Source organism: Podarcis muralis, chromosome 7, assembly GCF_964188315.1.
Source record: "Podarcis muralis chromosome 7, rPodMur119.hap1.1, whole genome shotgun sequence".
Taxonomy (NCBI): domain Eukaryota; kingdom Metazoa; phylum Chordata; class Lepidosauria; order Squamata; family Lacertidae; genus Podarcis; species Podarcis muralis.
The window spans coordinates 78,195,419-78,216,174 of record NC_135661.1 but is presented as its reverse complement, the minus strand read 5'-3'; the positions used below and the strand labels follow the sequence as shown (position 1 = coordinate 78,216,174).

At 43.9% G+C, this 20,756-nt stretch overlaps 1 protein-coding gene across 1 annotated transcript; it reads right to left on the bottom strand.

Annotated features, from left to right (window-relative positions):
• Window positions 1-2,026: 2,026 nt before the first annotated feature.
• LOC144328547 (uncharacterized) lies at window positions 2,027-16,372 on the bottom strand. Its single transcript, XM_077932506.1, has 6 exons — window positions 16,132-16,372; window positions 15,589-15,669; window positions 7,959-8,102; window positions 6,043-6,192; window positions 3,871-4,017; window positions 2,027-2,199 (listed from the first exon to the last, which is right to left on the bottom strand). The coding sequence occupies exons 1-6, from the start codon at window positions 16,370-16,372 to the stop codon at window positions 2,027-2,029; spliced, it is 936 nt and encodes a 311-aa protein (XP_077788632.1).
• Between the last annotated feature and the right edge of the window lie 4,384 nt (window positions 16,373-20,756).

Below are 20,756 nucleotides of genomic sequence, written 5' to 3'. Positions count from 1 at the left end.
TAGCAGGGAGGGGAGAGCTGATTGGGTCTGGGAGGTGATTAATGCCTCCTTGAAAGAGGGGGTGGTCCCTATCTACTTGAAGGAGGCAGTGGTGTGCCATCATCACAGATGGGTTACGTGGATCTCCCCCCAAGTTATTTCATAGTGGCCCTTGGAGGTGGGACATCTAAGATGGGACTTTTGGGGTGGAGTGTCATATGACATCTTTAATCAAACTCTAGAGGGGTTGGGGCATAACCAATAGACAGGAAGTAGTATACTAATACTACAGATGCCTGTTGTGTGCTTGACCAAAGTATCCTGCCAGACTGCTCAATCAGAGGAATTGGGGGGGGGGGCAGTGCCTATGGCACTCTGTCTGAAGGAGAGACGTATAGACCAGTTGCCATGCCCATCAACTTTGGAAGGGACCGGCTCCCTCAGACATTTTATGGGGGGGGGGAGTGAAGACCCCTTGCCACCTTGGAGTTGCCTCCTATGTAAACTGGTGTTTGTTCAGTGAAGGTCAGAGCACATATCCTTTCCCTGAGGTATTTATTGATAAAATTTAAAAATGGGATGGAGGTTTCAAGGAGATTCAGACTTTTAACAATAGAGAGCCTCCATTTTGGAATAAGATAATACTACATATTATTGATGATTATGATCTTCCTTGAGATATTCTGAGTGTTCATATTTTAAAGCATGATTTCATGGTCAAATGTGCTCCTTGGAAAGTCTGTCCCTAGACATGTTGGCAGATGAGGCAAACCACAAAATAGTACCTCCCCATTCCAGTGAAGAAGAGATAAGTGCAGATCGACATCCAGAAGAATACGAAGGGTGAGGAATAAAGATCACCACAGGAAACAAGGATAGGAGGAGACCAGCAACGCCTCCTATTGGCCAAGAGGCCACTGAAGAGCCAACCTGATTGTGAGGGAGGGGCAAATCTGGTCTTTAAGAAGCGCAGTGCGGCTGTTGTTGCCACTGTGCCAGCAGCAGGGGCAAGGAATTCCTTGGAGGCCAGATCTGCTGCCCCTATGGATCCAGCAATCTAAAATGGTTGCCTCACCATGTCTCATGGGGGAGGGAGATAGTCCTGAACATTCGTAGGCCAAACTATGCATTCCGCTCCCACACTATGTAAGCACATCACAAATACCAAACGGGGAAAAGCTTTTACAACTCTGTCATAGTTGAAGGCTGCTCTCGCCAGATCCCCTATGTCGTTTGCCTATGTAAAGGTAAGAAGCCTGAATATTCACCCAACTACTTACTGGTTTGTTCCATCTATGAGGACTTAAGAGAAGCTTTGTTCAAATATTTAAATCTCCCAATTGAGAGATGGGTTGGTTGTATGCTGAACTATTTATTAATGGGGAAATCCCCTTGCCCCTCTGAAAAATTGATCTGTTTTGCCTTTACAGTTACGATTATAAGGAGAAAGGTTTGTAAGGATCAGCGCTATTTTTCTAGATTTGCCGGTGCCAGAGTTCAGCACGAACTTGTTCCTTGTTCTCTTAGAATGGCAATGGCACTAACCTGAGAGATGCCTGAGCTGAGCTCCAATGAATTCTGCCTTAAAATATTCCCTAATTTAAATCTTTCAAAGGAGAAACCTCTTATCTAATGACTCCTCTGATTCTATTAATGATTTTAGTTGTGCAATGTGTTAATTTTGTTTTTATTCTGTTTTATGTATTGTGTCTTTCGTAATCGGTGTGGCTAAACAATACATGATAATTGCATTTCTATCTGACAGAAACAGATCTGAGAACCAGCATTTGATTCTCCATAACCATTTATTTTGCATTGTAATCGTCATAATGAAAACTTAACTGTTTTTTAATGATACACAACAAGATTCTTTGAAGTTAGAATCCACAATTCCCGTATTCTGACCTCTTTTTCTCTGCCCCTTGCTTCCCTTTTCTTCAACCAAAAGCAAAAAAGAAAGAAACAGAGATCCTGAGTCCTGAAGTTCAACACTAGGCCTCCAATTCCCCCTCATTGCCATAGATTTTGGAGGTCTACACTGTCCCATTCACTCTTCATGTTCAGGCTGGTGTGAGATTTGTGAAGCATTGTAACAACTTTCATGGATAACAGAAAGGAGAAAGCTCCCAGCTCCGATTATTTTTCTTTGATTTTTCCCGATGGCACAAAAATCTGTTGTTCCACAACCTTGGGAAGTGAAATTGTGGGGTTTAAATGCACCTGGGGGGGGGGGGAGAGATGTTGACATTAGTCCTTTACTCAAGGACTAGGAGATTATGCCTGTGATGGTGAATGATAATTTTAATAAGTTAGTTTTTAAAAGAGTATATTTAAGAAATCTGAGAAATATCATAATTTCGTCAGATCATGAATATACAAAATTTTCAACATTAGAATTTCAGGTAAAAAAGTTAAATCAGATATAATTTAAAATTGCTATCATACCCAAAGGACTCTCAAGACACAAAGATTTTTAATAAACAGGTTATACTTATAAGATATAATGAAATCAGAGAATTTGAAAACAGGCCTAATTGATAAGATTAACCAAATCAAATTCTTGTGGGCAGGTGAGTAGCAATAAAATGGGAGGAATTCTATCCGCCCCCCCCAATCTCCTGGGCATATTATAAGTCACATGCTACAGCCACACAGCAAGATCTGAAAACAACACTCCCACCTTGGTGTCTGAACCTTGAGTGTGTGAACCTGCCATAAGTCAACAGGGTGATCCAACAGCAAAAAAAGCTGGCGATGCACTTCATTGTCTCTCAGGATGGTTGGGTGCCAACTGAGGCTCCCTCATTGCCCCACTGTGATCTAAGTATCCAGAGAATCCTCCTTTTATTTTACCATATCTATTTTCATGTTAAACACATCAAAAATAAAGCAGGTGAAAAAGGCGACTCCCAAGGGCCAATCAGGTACTCACCTCGGAATTCTTACTCAACCCTTAAAAGAGAAACTAGCAAAGCCAAGGCTGTAAAGGGCAGCAGAAATAAGAGAAGAAAGAATGTAGGGCAGAAGCATCACAAAAGGCCTGGAAATTGCCTCTGTCCTCCTGAGGCAAATCAGCCATATGCCCCTCCCCCATTCATTCCAAATTCCCTCCCAATGTAGCATTATTCCTGAAAAATTTGCTGATAGGGAGGTCTCCATCTAAAACTGGACCTAGACACATCAAAAATTGATTTACAGTGGTACCTCGGGTTACAAACATTTTGGGTTAAAGACTCTTTACGGATGTAGCTAAATCATGACATCAAAAAAATAATATATGGTTGTAGAAAGGAACATATCCTCCCTCTCTTCCTCCTTCTGTGTATCCCCTAAATGAATTCTGAGGTTTTCCCCAATTCTGTGGAGCAGATTTTGGGAGGATTCAGAGCACATACCTGTAGAAGAGAGAGGAAATTCTCTTGCACAACTGTAAATCGTTACACTAATGATCTGAGTTAACCAGATACTGCTCATTGTCACAGAATTTAAGGAAATGTAATACATTCCTTACATAATAAATATTTGTTTTGAGCAAGACGGACACATTTTGTCCTGGACTGCATCCCAGTGGTGGAGAGATCTGGATTCAACTGGGGTGAAGCAATCAATGCACTTTTTTTACTTTTGTTCAGAAGGGTATTTTATATACACATCTCACTCTGAATCCTCCTTCCGGACAAGCAAGTGGCATTTTGAGAGTTAAGGGACACAGACCAGGCAGGCAAAACAATACGGAAGGGTGCAGAGTGGGGCCAGTGAGAGATATGATCCCTCTCATTGTTCGTGCAACATGCAAGGGAAAAGGAGGAAGGGAGAGAAGGAGACAAGGAGAGAGTCTGCATGACCAAGAATTACTAGGGCTTTTTTTCCTTATCTGAGTAGCAATGTTACCTATATGAAGATAAGCTTTAAGTTGAATACACTGGGTCTCATTCTCAAGGCAGTTGATGGTCTTCTCACTTTTACACATTATTGTTCCTTTGGAAAAGCAGGATGGGCACTGCAAACCATTTTCAGCCAGCATGTTGCGATCAGGAACTGCCAAAGTCAAAAGTATAGTGAGCATGTTAATGTCTTTGTCTGTTTTTGTATCTCTGTGTTGTCTTAATGGAATCCACCCTAGGGCCTTTTAGTTTTGGTGGGGCAGTTGCAAGCACTCTTGGATAAAATATAATCTAGACACAATCTGGGTTCAGGACTGAGCATGGGACAAAGTCACCATTGTTCTCTGAGATGAATGACCTTTACATAGAGGGAACTGGGGGAGTGTGAACTTTCTTCCCTTCTCAATCTCTCAGAAGGTTTTCCTGCCATTGGTTATGGTGTAGCCTGTATGAAAATGTATGCTCTTAGTCCCTTATCTTCATACAGAGTTTCTGGCTGTCTTTTGCACTTCTGCAATGAACTATCCGTCACTTTCTGTGAATTCCCTGAGATCTGCAGGTACAGGGCAGTATGTAAATTCAATAAATAATAATAATTAAGAATAACTGCCAGCTAAGTCAGTGCTTATTTTGTCAATTAAAAGACTGACCAGAAGCAGTTCAAGGGTCATTTAGGATGACACCTGGATAAGATAGGTGGGTTGTCACCATCTAATTGGACCATCTAATTGAATGTTAACTTACAGGGACCATAACCTGTTTATGAGCTGTTCATGCACCGAGGTATCCAATTATATTGCTTAAAATATCATTCACGGCTAATTATGGGTAGGGAATGTTATAAAGGCATCTTGAAGACTGTATTCTTGGCCCCGATTTTTATTTTTATTTTTTTTACTTATCCCCTTGGTTAATTAATGTAGGCAAAGTTCCTAAACTGACATAACTGACACTTCTTTAGACATTTCTAAATCCTAGGAAATCAACATGACTCATGTCAGAAGCAATCTACGTCTGAGGTAACCATTTTGGGGAAGTGAGTCATTAAAATAGCAGATTAGCACAGCAGCACAACAAAGGAATAGAAGCTGCTCCCTGTGTAGCAATAAACGAGGATTAGGTTTTATTAGAATATGAGGGATATGACCGTTCTCAGGAAAAGACAAACTGCCAAGGCAAGGATGGGACTGTGTCTACCAGAGGGGCAGGACATATTCTCGTGGATGTCTTCATTGTAGGCCTCGGGTTGTATATATTTATGCATAACCATATACCATAAAGACACCACAGTGCATTATGGTCCCACAGGAAACACAGAGCCTGGGTTACAGCATGCCTAGTACCCATGGAATCTCACATCACTTGGATATAGGGGTGATGTGTAACCATATCTTAACATACAGTAAAAACCTGGCTGGGACAAGGGGCACTGGCACTGTGCAGGATCAGATCCTCCCACCTATCAGAAGGATGATCTGATTCTGCATGGTGCTGCTTTGAGGGGCAGGAAGAAGGAGAGTCCTGGTTGGAAAGGCAACCCATCCCTTCTCTGGCAGACATATCTGCCAAGTAAAAGGTAAAGGGACCCCTGACCTTTAGGTCCAGTCGCGGACGACTCAGGTTGTAGTGCTCATTTCACTTTATTGCCCAAGGGAGCCGCCGTTTGTGTGGAACCAGCCTCCGGGTCATCTGGCAGCATGGCTAAGCCACTTCTGGTGAACCAGATCAGCCCTCGGAAATGCTGTCTACCTTCCCGTTGGAGCAGTACCTTATTATCTACTTGCACTTCGTGCTTTTGAACTGCTAGGTTGGCAGGAGCAGGGACCGAGCAACGGGAGCTCACCCCATTGTGGGGATTTGAACCACCGAACTTCTGATCGGCAAGCCCTAGGCTCTGTGGTTTAACCTACAGTGCCACCCGTGTCTCTAGCTAGGTCCCTCTTTTTCACAGTTTCTCCTCTTGACTGCCTCCCCATCCTGCCTGACTCTCCATCCCTTGAGAGCCCCTAATAGTCCTGAGCTGCTCAACCCAACCTGTAGCCACCTGGGGCTGTCTCACCCCATTTGAATGAGGCACAGATTCTCTAAGTACTGCTGATTGACTAAGGATCCAGGCCATGGCCAAATTCAGTGCAAAACCCTAACATGTTAATGATTCTAAATTGATGCAGAAACGTACGGCTGAGAGTTGCATTGTTACACATTTTAGTCCTGCAGCAGTGCTTCTTCATCTGAAAAAATTTACCATCCCCTGCAGTGAAGCTGTAATTGCCTGGGGAACAGTAGCTGGATGACGAGCATTGATTCAAAAGTTCCTCTTGGAATTTCACTATGAAAAAGAATTTGAAAGAATTATCTAGATATGGAGGTTTATTCCTGCTAAGACACATTCATTATTATTAAATTCGGCAATATAAAGTGATGGGTTTTATGAATTAAAATATGTACACACCACTATGTCATAGAAAGAAAAAATATCAAAATGTCTTCCAGCCATAATACTTAAAGCATTCAATAAAAGCTATTAAAAGTAAAGAAACAGATATCAATTAACCAGTGGAAAGATGTATTCTGAATGGCTTGTATGAGCCTGGTGGTATACACATTTTTCTGCAGCCATTTAAAAGATGCTTGCCAAGGATGGGTTGAATAATAGTGAGACAAGAGAAGCAAATATAAGTCAGGTGATACTACCCTGGCCATGGCTAGGTTCCTCTTAGAAGTAATAAGAAATAGTAACCTACATACTCCAGATAAAACAAAGTGACCACCTTTTAATCTTCATTGTATTTCTCTTTTATCTTGTTTTTGGAAATGGCTTTGTAGGTCTTTCGACTGAAATAAATAATGTTGTTCTTCTTGGCAGTATCAGTTGCATTTTCAGCTGAATTTGGGGGAACCACTTGAAGCAGCCATTGTGCAGAGCTATTTCAATGGCTTTTGTTTGATTTGCTCAATGCAAACAACTAGAAGTCTGTAAATTTTGATAATCAACCCAATTTGCAATGGGGCGTGAATAATTTCGATTGCAACTGTAGTTTGTAAAATATAACCGAAGCTTTCAAAGCTTTATTACGATCATAGACCAGAGTAAAAGGCATTAAATTTGGAATGAATGTAGAACTTCATTTCAGGTCCAATCTGCAGCATGAAGAATCATGGTTTTTTCTATACTTCTGACAATACATGTGCCATACACTGCATTCTCTCTGCTAGTCGATCATAACTGTTTACAGGGCGGGAAAATACTTCTCTGAACTCCTGTTGCCCAACCCAAGATACTTGGCAGAGGTTTGAAGACTGTCTCAAGGCAAATCTTAAAAAATGTAGTATCAACACTGACAACTGGGAAACACTGGCCTGCGAGCACTCCAGTTGGAGAACAGCCTTTAACCAAAGGTGTCATAGGCTTTGAAGACACTTGAACTCAGGACGCAAGGGAGAAACATGCTAGCAGGAAGGCAGGCTTGGCAAATCCACACCTTGATCAACTCCCGTCTGGAAACCAATGCCCCCATTGCGGAAGGACGTGTGGATCCAGAATTAGCCTCCACAGGCGCTTACGGACTCATTGTTAAAACCATGTTTATGGAAGACAATCTTACTCAGCTACAAGTGATCGCCAAGGAAGAAAACTTGGCAGGGCACTTCAACTGCACCAACCTCACTGTCCCATTTCCCCTCTCTCTCCAAGTATGTAGCAATGATGCAGGAACAGATGGTCAAGTGAGCACAACCATCCCACCCAGAATAGCCCCACAGTATTTTAGCAGCTGAGGTGAACCACAAGATGGCAACCACACACTCTAGGGAAGAAGGATGGGTGAACATGTACATCAAGCTGGAAATCTGATGCTTGTGATCAGGTGATTTTAGATTCCCCATTTTCAAATGTTAGCGATTCCTTACTGCAGGATTGGGAAGCTGTGATCCTCCAGATGTTTCTGGACTTCATCTCCCATCATCTCTGACTGGTGGCCAGGATAGATGAGGCAGATGGGAGTTCTCATTCATCTACAGCTTATGTGACACAGCTTCCTTACCACTAACTTATTAATTTCAAAAACAAAAGACAAAAAACCAGATAAATCTTACCTATATTTGTACGCAGAACACTGGAAACACAGGAATCTTCTCGCCAGTTACAAGGTTTTTTTACATAGTGATCATATGTCAGTCCAGTACTGTTAAACACGTGTCTGCAGTACAGAGGTTGAAATGCAAAATATTTCATTGTTCCTGAGGACAGGAGCAAAAGATTAGTTCATGGATTCTTATTGTCATTAACATTATTATTATTTGGTTTTGTGGTTTCTTTCATTTGACACAGAGAAGGAGGTGAGAGAGAATTAAATATTTTAAATGAAATGGGGTTCAAGTTAGTAAGTTCTTTTTTAAAAAAAATTAAATGAGTAAAAGCCATTGGCCAGAACACTGGTTTAATTATTTCCAAGAGGTTTGAAGGTAAACCCTCCCTTTACCATGGCCCATTTTCCCTCCCATCCACTTCAATGCCTCCCCCCCCCCCTACAGTTCGATTACAATCATAGATGTGAGCTAAGACAAAGGAGCAATGGTCAGATGATGAGCAGCAGGAAGGCAAATTATGACAGTGTGCAAATCCTTTCCCCCTCACCTGCAGGTCCACTTTTAAATCTAAATTGGTCTTATCCCATCATTTAGGCATGAAAAAAAGCATCGGGGAAACTGGGAACCCTCTGTAGGAATACTCTGTACCATCACTTACTAGACCTCTTAGGGAGAAGATTTTGCATTTCAACCAGTTTTAAGCAGAGTTAAATGAACAGGGTTAGATGCAGGTGAAGAGAGTTGGACTTTAAGGGGGGGTTAGGACAGTTAAGAGGGGAGAAAGAGGGGACTTCCTGGAAGCACATACTGTTCTGCATGACATGGACAAAGTGGAAATACAAACATTTTGATCCCTGTCTCGTAAGACTGACAAAGCTACCAATTTGAATGGCTACCCAAAAGGTTTACACAAATGATGCAGAATTAGGCTACCAGTGGCTACTAAACATAGTACCTTCAGTTACTAGCATATTTCAAATATCATTTTAAAACTCTATCCATTTCAGTTGCTCTTGGTTTCTATTTTTTTATTTATTTGATTTCTGCACTTGCCTCCAAGCAGCTCAAGGCTGTGTACATGGTTCTCCACTCCCCATTTTATCCTCACAAGAACCTTGTGAGGTAGGTTAACCTGAGGTATAGTGACTGGTCAAGGATCTCCCAGTGAGCTTTGTGGCTGAGTGGGGATTTGAACCCTGGTCTCCTGGATCCTTGTCTGACCCTCTAGTGACTACAACACACTAGCTCTCTTAAATTCAGCTCTCCGGATTCCTCTGTCCTCTAAATATTATTACTGTAAAAGTTCCCCATCCTACTGGTTCCTACTTACCTGGAGAAAGCAGGGCCAAGAGGAGGCATGTGCTCAGGAGTGCCTTCATCATTCTAGAAAGAGAACTGATGCCCGTAGAGGCTTACTTGGAGGGATTTATAGGCTGCGTGTTTGTGCTGCAGGCAACACTTTGGCATAAAGACATAGAGAAAATGATGAAACTCAAAGCTCACTGTTGAAATTGTCTGAATTATTTCACCACAATCTCATTAGTTGTCAACAGGCACTTTTCAAATTTCTTCTTCTATACAGTTACCGTATTTTTCGTTCCATAGGACACACTTTTTCCCTCCTAAAAAGCAAGGGGAAATGTGTGTGCGTCCTATGGAGCGAATGCAGGGGGGAGGCAGCTGGGAACAGCCCCCAAGAGCCGCACACAAGCTCCGTGCACTCTTGGGGGCTTTTCCCCAGGAGGGAGAAGGGACTGACTGGCCGCACCAGTCCCTTCTCCCACCTCGTAGAAAAGCCCACAGGAGCCACGCATCCTTTAAAGAGCGTGCGGCTTCTACAGGTTTTGCAAGAGGTGGGGGAATTCCCCCACCTCGTAGAAAAGCCAGCAGAAGCCGCACAGCCCCTTTAAAGAGCACACGGCTTTTGCAGGGCCACTGTTGGGGGCTTTTCCCCGAGGAGGGACAAGGGACTGACTGGCTGCATCAGTCCCTTCTCCCTCCTCGTAGAATAGTCGACAGGAGCCGTGCGCTCCTTAAAGGGTGCGTGGCTCCTGTGGACTTTTGCGGGAGATGGAGGAATTCCCCCACCTCCCTCAAAAGCAGGGAGAAGGTCTGGGAGAAGTGCACAGGCTGCGCACTTCTGTCCGCTTCTCCCCAAACTGTGGGCTTTTGCGGGAGGTGGGGGAATTCCCCCACCTCCCGCAAAAGAAGAAAGAAGGTCTGGGAGAAGCGCACAGGCTGCCGGCAGCCTGTCCGCTGCTCCCAGAGCTGGGGGGGGGGGAATCATATTTTTTCCCTTGATTTCCCCCTCTGTAAACTAGGTGGGCCCTATGGTCAGGTGCGCCCTATGGAGCGAAAAATACGGTAATATAAAATTTAAATTCTGACGGCACCCAATAAAGGAGCTGAGAACCAAAAAAGACAATGGCAAAGCCCGGAAGCCACCTACAAGAAACCTCCTCAATACAGTCTCCATCTAAGGATTCCTCTTCTAAAGAAGAGAAAAGCCTGGATACTAGATCCATCCCAGCAAGGCTGCGAAGTAAAGGATGAACTGTGGTTAAAATGTTGACTTCATATTGCAGCGCACGCGGCTGCAATGGAGGTTTCAACCAGTAAAACTGATCCTCACAGAAAAAAGGAGGGTGACTCAGTGGCAGCGAAGCAATCACTTCAGGTGCAGGCAAGAAAGGCTGAGGTAGAAAGGAGAGTGGTACCTCTGGATACGAACACTTCTGGCTACGAATGATTCGGGTTACGAACTCCGCTAACCTGGAAGTAGCTGTTCCTGGTTGCAAACTTTGCCCCGGGATGCGAATGGAAATCGCGCGCAGCAGGATGCCCCATTAGTGAAAGTGCGCCTGAGGATAAGAATGAATTCAGTTCTTAACCAGAGGTACCACTGTAAGGTAATGTTACTGCAGGACCACAAACAGCTCCAAATGAGCAACTTGTTCCAAGAAGGCTGCAAAGTCAATTGAGGACATGTGACTATGCTCATCATTAAAAGTAGAAAAAATAATTCTGATCCAATTCCTCTGTTTTTGCCTTCGCTTACTGAGTTGGAAGGAACAATATACTTTTTCTCTTCTTCCAGGCTACTAAGTGCAATCAAAGTGCAATCAAAGCCTCAAGGTACTGCTCAGGTGACTGCTCAGCTGGCAAACTAGACATACCTCAGGGCTGTTGAAAGGTGCCAGGGACACAGTGGTAGGCACTTAATAGAATACAGTGACTCTAAGATTATTACTGAGAGCTGATTAAATCATTTTACTGAACTTTGCCCCTCCTTGTTCTAATTGTGTCAGATTGTTGTGAAAGGCAGAGGATACTTTGAGCCAGCTGATTTGTTTAGTGATGACTAGACTTAGTCACATTGTCTTGAACTGAATCCAGCTACGTAGTTGTTTATCCCTGCTTCAAATCCCACCCTCCATTTTCAGAAGACAAGAAGAACCCTGCAGTGTAGCAGCTTCCTTCTTGGAGTGGCTGATCAGATGTCCATTGGTACAGGACTATCATGATAGGAGGGCAATCGCCCACTCTCCCTGTTCTCCCCCAGCAACTGGAAATGGTATATCCATCAAATTAATTGCCACTGATATCCTCTTCCATAAATATGACTAGACTGCTGTTAGGTCTATCCAACTGTGGCTTTCACTGCTGATGTGGGTTTTCTATAGCTCAGCCAGTAGAGCATGAAACTCTCAATCTCATGAACGAGTCCCATGGGGGGAGTTACAGTGGTTGGACTAGATCACACTTGAGGTCCCTTCCAACTCTACAATTCTATGATTAAGTTGAAGAATTTTGCTGATGCAGATTATGCTTCACTTCTTTTCTTTTTTAAAATATTTTTATTACATTTTCAGTGTGTTTTTTTTAAAGATATTTATTAAAGTTTCAAACAATAAAACAAACTTCACAAAACAGGATACGAAAAAAGAAAAAACACCATCACAATCAATCCAAAAAACAGAAAAGCACAATAGAAAACCCATCATAAAAAGCAAAAGAAAAAAGACATAAAAAAGACATTAAAAAAACCAATTTCTTAGGTATTGTTCTCATAATCCTCCTTCCAGACTCCCTCGCATCTCCCTTTTCTGTGTTCCCTTTTACACAATCTTATTCAGCAATACCTCACCTTCTTTCAAATCTTATTTCATATTATACATTTCAACTATTATGCCTCCAATTTTTCCCCATTTTTTCATTTTATTTAAGTTTGACATAATATTATTCTGACTTCACCTTTGTTCTGTAAACCATTTTTTACATACTCCTTTCAACTATATCACTAATACCATATTATCTTTATATCCCGCATCATTCTAACATTCATACAATTTGCAATACTTTTGCAAGTAGTCTTTAAATTTCTTCCAGTCCTCTTCCACTAGCTCTTCTCCCAGGTCTCGGATTCTGCCAGTCATTTCTGCCAATTCCATATAGTCTATCAGTTGCATCTGCCATTCTTCCAGAGTGGGCAAATCTTGTGTCTTCCAGTGCTTTGCGATAAGTATTCTTGCTGCTGTTACTGCATACATAAAGAAAGTTCTGTCCTTTCTTGGCACCATTTGGCCAACAATGCCCAAAAGGAAGGCCTCTGGTTTCTTAGGGAAGGTATATTTAAATACCTTTTTCAGTTCATTATAGATCATTTCCCAGAAAGCCTTGACCTTTGGGCACGTCCACCAAAGGTGAAAGAATGTTCCCTCGGTTTCTTTACATTTCCAACACTTATTGTCTGGCAAATGGTATATTTTTGCAAGCTTGACTGGGGTCATGTACCACCTGTATACCATTTTCATAATATTTTCTTTCAAGGCATTACATGCCGTGAATTTCAAACCAGTGGTCCATAACCGTTCCCAGTCAGCAAACATAATATTATAGCCAATGTCTTGCGCCCATTTTATCATAGCTGATTTGACCGTTTCATCCTGAGTGTTCCATTTTAACAGCAAGTTATACATTCTTGAAAGTACCTTAGCTTTAGGTTCTAACAATTCTGTTTCTAATTCTGGAAACCTATTTTTTTGTCCATATTAAAGACCTCCCTAATTTGACGATAATGTAACCAATCCTGCACTTTATCTTTTAGTTTCTCAAAACTCTGCAATCTCCATGTGCCTCCTTCTTTTTCTAATATCTCCCAATATTTCGGCCACTTGGCCTCCATATTGAGTCTTTTCTGAGCCTTAGCTTCCATTGGTGACAACCACCTTGGGGTCTTATTTTCCAGTAAATCTTTGTATCTTGTCCAGACATTAAACACTGCTTTCCTGACAATGTGGTTCTTAAATGCTTTATGAGCTTTAACCTTGTCGTACCACAGATATGCATGCCACCCAAACACATTGTTGAACCCTTCCAGATCCAAAATATCAGTGTTCTCTAGAAGTAGCCAATCTTTTAACCAGCAGAAAGCTGCTGATTCATAGTACAGTTTCATGTCTAGCAGGGCAAACCCCCCTCTTTCTTTAGCATCAGTCAGTATTTTAAATTTTATTCTGGGCTTTTTGCCCTGCCAGACAAACTTAGAGATATCCCTCTGCCACCTCTTGAAACAATCCATCTTATCCACAATCTGCAAAGTCTGAAACAAAAACAACATTTTTGGCAATACATTCATCTTTATAGCAGCGATTCGACCCAACAAGGAAAGCTTCAATTTTGACCAAATTTCTAGATCCTTTTTAACTTCTGACCAACATTTTTCATAGTTATCTTTAAATAAATTCAAGTTTTTAGCCGTCATATTAATCCCTAGATATTTCACCTTTTTAACCACATTTAACTCTGTCTCCTTCTGAAACCTTTCTTTTTCCATAGTTGTCAAGTTTTTTTTCCAAAACCTTAGTTTTTTGCTTGTTTAATTTAAATCCTGCCACCCGACTACATTTTCAGTGTTTTGAAATCACAATATCCATACATTAATCCATATGCTCAAACATTGCTCTATCCGAGCATCGACCTCCTCCCGCCGCTTTTTCTGACTTCAGTACGTAATTACTTTATTCTTAGCACTTCTATAACCACTTTTTTACCTTCTCTCTTATTTTTATATTTCCCTTTATTAAATGTAAATCAGTTCCTTATATTGTCATTACAAAACATTTCAACTCACAGCTACAAATGTTTTCAGATATTTACAATATTCATTCATATATAATATAAATTTGCTCCAATCCTTTTGAAACAGTTCGTCGTGCAGATTCTGGATCTTCCCCGTCAGCTTTGCTAACTCAACGTATTCCAACATCTTACTCCACCATTCTTCCAATGTTGGAATCTCCTGTGATTTTCATTTCTGGGCCAGGAGTATCCTTGTGGCCATTGTGGCATACATAGATTCATCTCCAATTAGACCTAACAAAAATTTCCGATGTCCTGGAGAAGGTAATCTAATGTTTCTTAATTATTTTGCTTGTGTTTAGTAAGTTAAAGAAAAAAGAAAAGTATTCTATTTAATGATTAACCCCATAATATCACAAATATTTTAGCTGAGATAGTTGAAAGGAGGGGTAAAGCATGGCTAGTGCAGTTAAGAAGCTATATGCTGTATAATATTTTAGGCAGTTCATAGTTCAATCATGGAACTCACTTCCATAGGAGGCAGTGATGGCCACCAGCTTAGATTACTTGAAAAGAGTATTAGACAAACTCAGGCAGGGCAAAATAACCCACAATATCTATGTTCCACCTCCAGTTTCAAAGGAAGTTTGCTTCCTTCCTTGAAAGCGAAAGATATTTCTCAATTTTCCACCCCACCCCTCACCAATAAATATATTTGGCTGGAAGGATTGGAGCAAACTCCTAGGGATTTCAGCACACTCCTATGCACTTTTGGTTGAAGTAACAACCATTTATTTCAAAGGGATTACAGTGCAATTCTATACCTGTCTATCTAGATGTAACTGCCACTGATTTCAATGGGTCTTACTCACAGATAAGTGTGTATAGTTTTGTATTGCAACTTCCTCAAAGTATACTTTGGAGTTTTGGTTTCTCTGGCACTTCCCTTTATCTCCACTGCCTCAAACGCTTTTCCAGTTGAAATAACTATTATAATGCTTCACATATCTAACACCAGCCTCACATTGATGGGTAATTATGGTTCAGCATTAATCTCCTCCTTGTGAATTCAATAATTCATAGCAATGTGAGGGTGATTACTAGTGGTGAGAGTCAGGCATTGGGATCCCTGTCTCTCCCCCCCCACACCCTCTCTCTCTCTCTCTCTCTCTCTTGCTGTTCATGGGGGGAAATGGGATGCAGTACACCAGGGGTGTCAAACTCAAATTCATTGGGGGCCGCATCAGCAGTTTGGTCACCCTCAAAGGGCCGGTTGTATCGGCCTAAAATATTTGAGCAGGCTGAGACCCCCGAAGTTGATTGGCTTTGACATTTAAATGGGGTATGTGTGGCATGTGATAAATTATGTGAGGTTCGAGCTGGTCTTTGACCAGTAATAAATTATTATGATGATGATGGTGATGTGAGGTGGGGCCTACCTGCCCCCCCTCAATATTTTATTCAGGCTGACACCCCTGTTATGAAAGATTACTAAAGTCTGCCCTGTGGTGATGTATCATAACATTGTGCAGGCCCAGTCTGAGGGCACCTTTACCGGACTGCGTCTTGTGGCTGGGGCTTGTCTGCGCCTTCTCTTCCTTCTCCGCCTGTTGCTGCCTCCTCCCTGTGCCAGGTGCTGGTGGGGGGGGGGGAGAGAGATGTGCCGGTTGCACCCCAGTTTCTGACAGGGGCCAATGCTGCTTGTTCCTCCCTCTGCTTTTCAACACTGCAATATATCGCTACCGTATCACAACATTACTATCACAATGTTGAAAAGTTGGTATCGTCTGCTTTTAGGGGCTGAGGGGCTTACTCAGTACGGACAGGGGCACTCCTAGGAATTTATTTCAAATCCCATTGAGGGGGGGCAGGGGCGGACTTTGGTAATATGGCACCCACCCTGAGTGAGGACAAAATTTGGTCCCCCCCCCCAATAGAATAAATAGGCATCGTTATCATTATTTTGTGCTCCCTTGGCTCGGGGCGGGTGAGGCGCCCGCACGGACCCAAATCTGGCGCTGGTGGAGGAAGCACATTTCCACGACGGGACGAGCTGCCCCTGTGGATCCTGCTGCCTGAGGCAGCCGCCTCCCCTTGCCCTCCGTGGCAAGCCGAGGCTGAGGGGGATATTCGCTTGCCCAGGCGCCGGGCTCCCGTCCAATTGCTCCGGCCGCCCGCTGCATCCCTGCTGCCAGCAGCCGGCGGGGATGGCGGCCGGCCAGGCTCCGGGGCTCGGTGGGGCCAGCCGGCTGAGGGTGGCGCTGCGCCTCGCCTGGGTGTGGAAGCCCTGCTGGCACGTTGTTTCCCACGGCGCGTCTGCGCCACGCTCCCACCTCCATCTCGGCTCACTCCCTCCCGTCCTCCGCCTCCGCGCCTCGCCTGCCAGACTCGCATCCCTGCCCGGCAGCGGCGCAGCGAAGGCCGAGAATGGCGCCAGCAGCGGCTGCCGGGGCGTGCGGAGGAGTGTCCGGCCGGGCAGCTCCGCTCCGCTTGCTGCTGCTGCTCGTGCTGGGCGCCTCCTGGGCGGCACGCCCGCCGAACCGGAGTGGCTGCCAGAGACGCGGCAGCCCGCGAGACGAGGCGGGCAGCCTGCGGGGTCGCACCAGCGGGGGAGTTCCGGAGGCGGCCTCTCTGCTCACCACCTCCTTCGTGCTGAAAGGTGACGCGGCGCACAACCAGGCGATGGTGCAGTGGACAGGAGAGAACAGCAGCGAGAACAGCAGCTACACGGGCCACATGACGAGGTCTGGTGGGCCGGATTTGGCCCACGGGCCTTGTGTTTGACACCCGTGCAGTACACAGAGAAAAGAGTGCTGTCTATCATTGTGGTTATTATGATAAATATAAATGATTGCGGCAAATAAAAAGTTGCTTCTAAAATGTGTATCCTTCAAATCAATAGTTTGGAATGGGGAAGTATGGTCTTTCCTGATATAAAGCATCAAAGTTTTGTTTTTAATGCAAAACTGCAGGCAAGCAGAGATTTGACAGTTTTTGAATGCATGGTTATGTCATCTGACCCCAATGCAAAAGGACAGATCTCTCAAATAAGTGAAATGATAAAAGAGTTAGAACAGGTGGTGAAAGAGAATGGCTGGGCCTAATGATCTTTGTTTCTTCAGGTACCTTAGCCTTTTAAAAACACAACATAGAAAAAGTCATATTCAAAAGGCAATGGACTTTTACGCCAATCCTATGGTCCTCCAGCTCTGACCATTTTGCTTTGTAAATGTTCTCATATTCTCCTTACACTTCAAGAGTCCATTCACCTTGGAGACAAATTTATTTTAAAGCTGATTTAAATGCATACGCCTCAGCAGTCCTGATTTGGCCGGAATGGCTACGGAATTCATTAAGCTGTCCTGGGTTGTGCCTTGATTCCAGGGTGTCCTGATTTCTTCCTGCCAGCAAGGAAGGGTCACAGAAGCAGCTCCTGGGGTGGCAGCAGCATTGGGAAAGAGACAGGAGGGCTGCTTCCCAAAGCCTAGTTAGCGCTTAAAAGGCTTTGGGGGAAAGGCCGTTTGACTCCAGGATCCTCTCAGAGTCCTCACACCTCCTGCCAGAAGCACCTCCTTTTGTTAATTCTTTCAGACCAGAAGGAAGGGGCTTACCCAACCATTGCACTGCTCCCACACCTCTGTATTGTTTAGCCTGGGCAGTAGTCAAAACCAACTCTTCAAGGAAGAAGCATATACTCAAGAAGACCCTCATAATGCCTGAGTGATTAGAAGCCAATGAGGAATGAACCAACAGGTGACCTCTGGAAGAAGAAGTTGACATGGAGGAATTCATGGGCCAAGGAAGGGTGAGCAAGGATTCCAGTTGGGAAGGACTGGTCCAGTGAGGAGCAGGAAATTATGAAAATAGGGAGTGCATCCTATATTTTTTATATTGTAACACAAATCTCTTTTTTCATACTGGATGCAATCTTTTTAAGGAACTCTGTGGGAGTTAGCCAGGTGCCTCTTCCAGTTCAACCACATTTACACTCTCAGTAAGTAGGTACTTTTAATAAATGTGTTCCTCCCTCAGTCTTTATGGTAAAGCTGAGCTGGAAACAAACTAATCCTAATGAGGCACAAAGTAATAAACAATTAGCATGTCACACACATGCTCTTCCCAGAAATCAGGTGAACCTGGAACTTGCTTGTATCCATGGGGTCATTCAAGTTTACACTGTCAGTTTTGTAACTTATCAGTATTTTGTTTTTAATATAGTTATGATAGCTATTTTCCCTCCAGTATGAGAACTAGTAAGCCTCTGAATATCTGTTGTTGCAGATCACAGCGGAAAATGTGATCTATAAAGGGATACACATGCATTGATGGTTACCACATCCTCTTGTGAGATGGTTACCACATCCTCGCAACCTTCCCAACCCCGACTGACACCCCGTCGGTTCTGGCAGCAAAAGACATTGTAGAAGAACTGTCAACAATGCAGACTTTGCTAAAAGAGTGTTTGGACTGTGCTAAAGAGGCCTATAAGATATTGTCCGATGTGCACTGACAACCTGGCACCAAAATTAATGTGGAAGATCAGGTGTGGCTGTCAAAACCTGGTTTCCCACAGAAGGGCAGGTTCAGGAAACTGAACCCACAGAGAGTGGGCCTGTTTGAAGTTGTGGACCAGATCAACTCTCTGACTTTCTGGCTCCGATTGCCTGTGTCTATGAAGATTCACCCCATCTTGCACAGATCAGTCTTGTCACCCTTCGTGCCTGCACACCCTTACCAGGCACCTAAACATGGTAGAAGGAGGGGAAGAGTACAAAGTAGAACAAATTCTAGACTCCAGGATGCAAAGAAAGAAGTTGCAATACCTAATAGCATGGGAGGGGTGTTGACCGGAAGAAAGTGTTAGGATATTTCCGTTCCACCTTAAAAGGGAGAAGGCTGTGAGTCACAGAGTCTGCATATTTCCTGTTACAGAATGTTTATGTTTGCTATTGCTTTCGTTTTCTCTGTCTGTGCTTGAACGCTGAAGCAGACGGTCATGTCTTTTCTTTGTTCTGACCAATGCTGAATAAACTGTAAATATGCTCTCCTGCTGTGCATCTTTTGCTGTGTGGATTCTGCTGAAAGAGTGTGCACCAGCCTAGGAATGTGGCAATCTATTTCTAAGGCTTCGTGTCGCTAATTGCTGATACTGCGTGACTGCGTGACTACGGGAGGTCGATGGATCGTCCGGCAGCCGGCTTGGGGCTTCAGATGGACGTTATCTCCCTGGCAGTATCCCAACAACAAGCTTATGGGCCCAGATTCACGGCACTTACAGGAGAGTAAAGCTGCGACAGACTGCTGAGGTATGTGTTGGAAAAGCGAAAGCAGAGGCTTTTCTGTTGGGCAAAGAGCCTTTGATCTCCAGCAGGGCTTAATTGGCCTGGGAGCCGAGCCAAGAAGGCTTTGTGATTAATGGGGGCCAGGATAAGGAGTCTTTGAAGGCATAAAGACTCGGGCTCAAGGCAAGACCTGAGATGGAGTTTTTCCAAGCGTCTGAAGCTGCTGAATGCCCAAAGTTAAATGGGAAAAATTATCAGACCTGGGCAAAATGGTGTGAGAGTTTGCTACGTCAGTATGGAGTGTGGCATACTGTGTCTCAAGCCCCTCCAGTTCCTCTGACAGGGAAATGGGAGGCCCAGAATTCGAGGGCCATGGACATAATAGTACTATCCGTCTCTCTGGAGGAAATAAAAACACTTGCTGGCAACGTCACGGCACGTAAGATGTGGAATGCTTTGAAAAAGGCTCATCTGCCAGTCATCCCAGCTCAGAGTCTGAATGCCCAGAGTGTGAATGCATCGGAGGTCCTGGCTGTTTCCCAGAATGCATATGAATGCAGGGATGCTGAGAGCACCGGTTGCAAGCTGCAGGGGGAGCAGACTGTGATGTCATCCCAGGCAGCATTCCAGTCTCCAGGGGGAGCCAAGGAGTCAGCAGCTGAGAGCTCTGCTTCTCGTGGGAACCAAGGTCATCGCCTTTGCAGAGGCCGGAAGGCCAGAGGTAAACAGAACAAGATGCCTGCAGATGGCCCGAAGCAGAAGGGGGGTGAAGAGCCCACGTCAGGGAAAAACAAAGTGTTGTTTGCTGGCACTGCTTCACCAAAGGCTAAAGGCAAGTTTGATGGCCAGGAGAAGGGGGGCAAGCTGCAAAAGCCCACGCCGGTGGAAAACAAGGTTTTGCTTGCTGCAAAGACTGCTCCAAAGGCTAAAGCCAGGTTTATTGTGGACTCTGGTGCGAGCCGCCATTTATCAAAGGATAAGCACCTGTTTATCTCCTTCACACCTCAAGACGGAGAGATCCACCTGGCTGATGGAAGGACGGTGCAAATTGCAGGAGAAGGGACTGTTAAACTTGCAAGTTTGCATACAACCATCAGTAATGTACTTTTTGTTCCAGGAGCTGCGGACAATTTGCTTAGCGTCCCACAGCTGATTCTGCATGGTTTTGAGGTTTCTTTCAAGAGGAACGGCTGTGTCATCAGGAAAGGCAAAGAGGACATTTTGCATGCAAAGTTTATAGATGGTTTATTCTGTATAACTTATGATGACAATGCTGTTGTGTCTAATGCTGATTCTTGTTGTGTTGCACAAACTAACAAAGTTCTTCATGCAGGATGCATTCACGATACACATCGAAGATTTTGTCACCTCTCTTGGCAAGCGCTGGCCAAGATGCCAGGATTGGTTGAAGGTTTGAACATCAAACCTTGTAAATTTCACA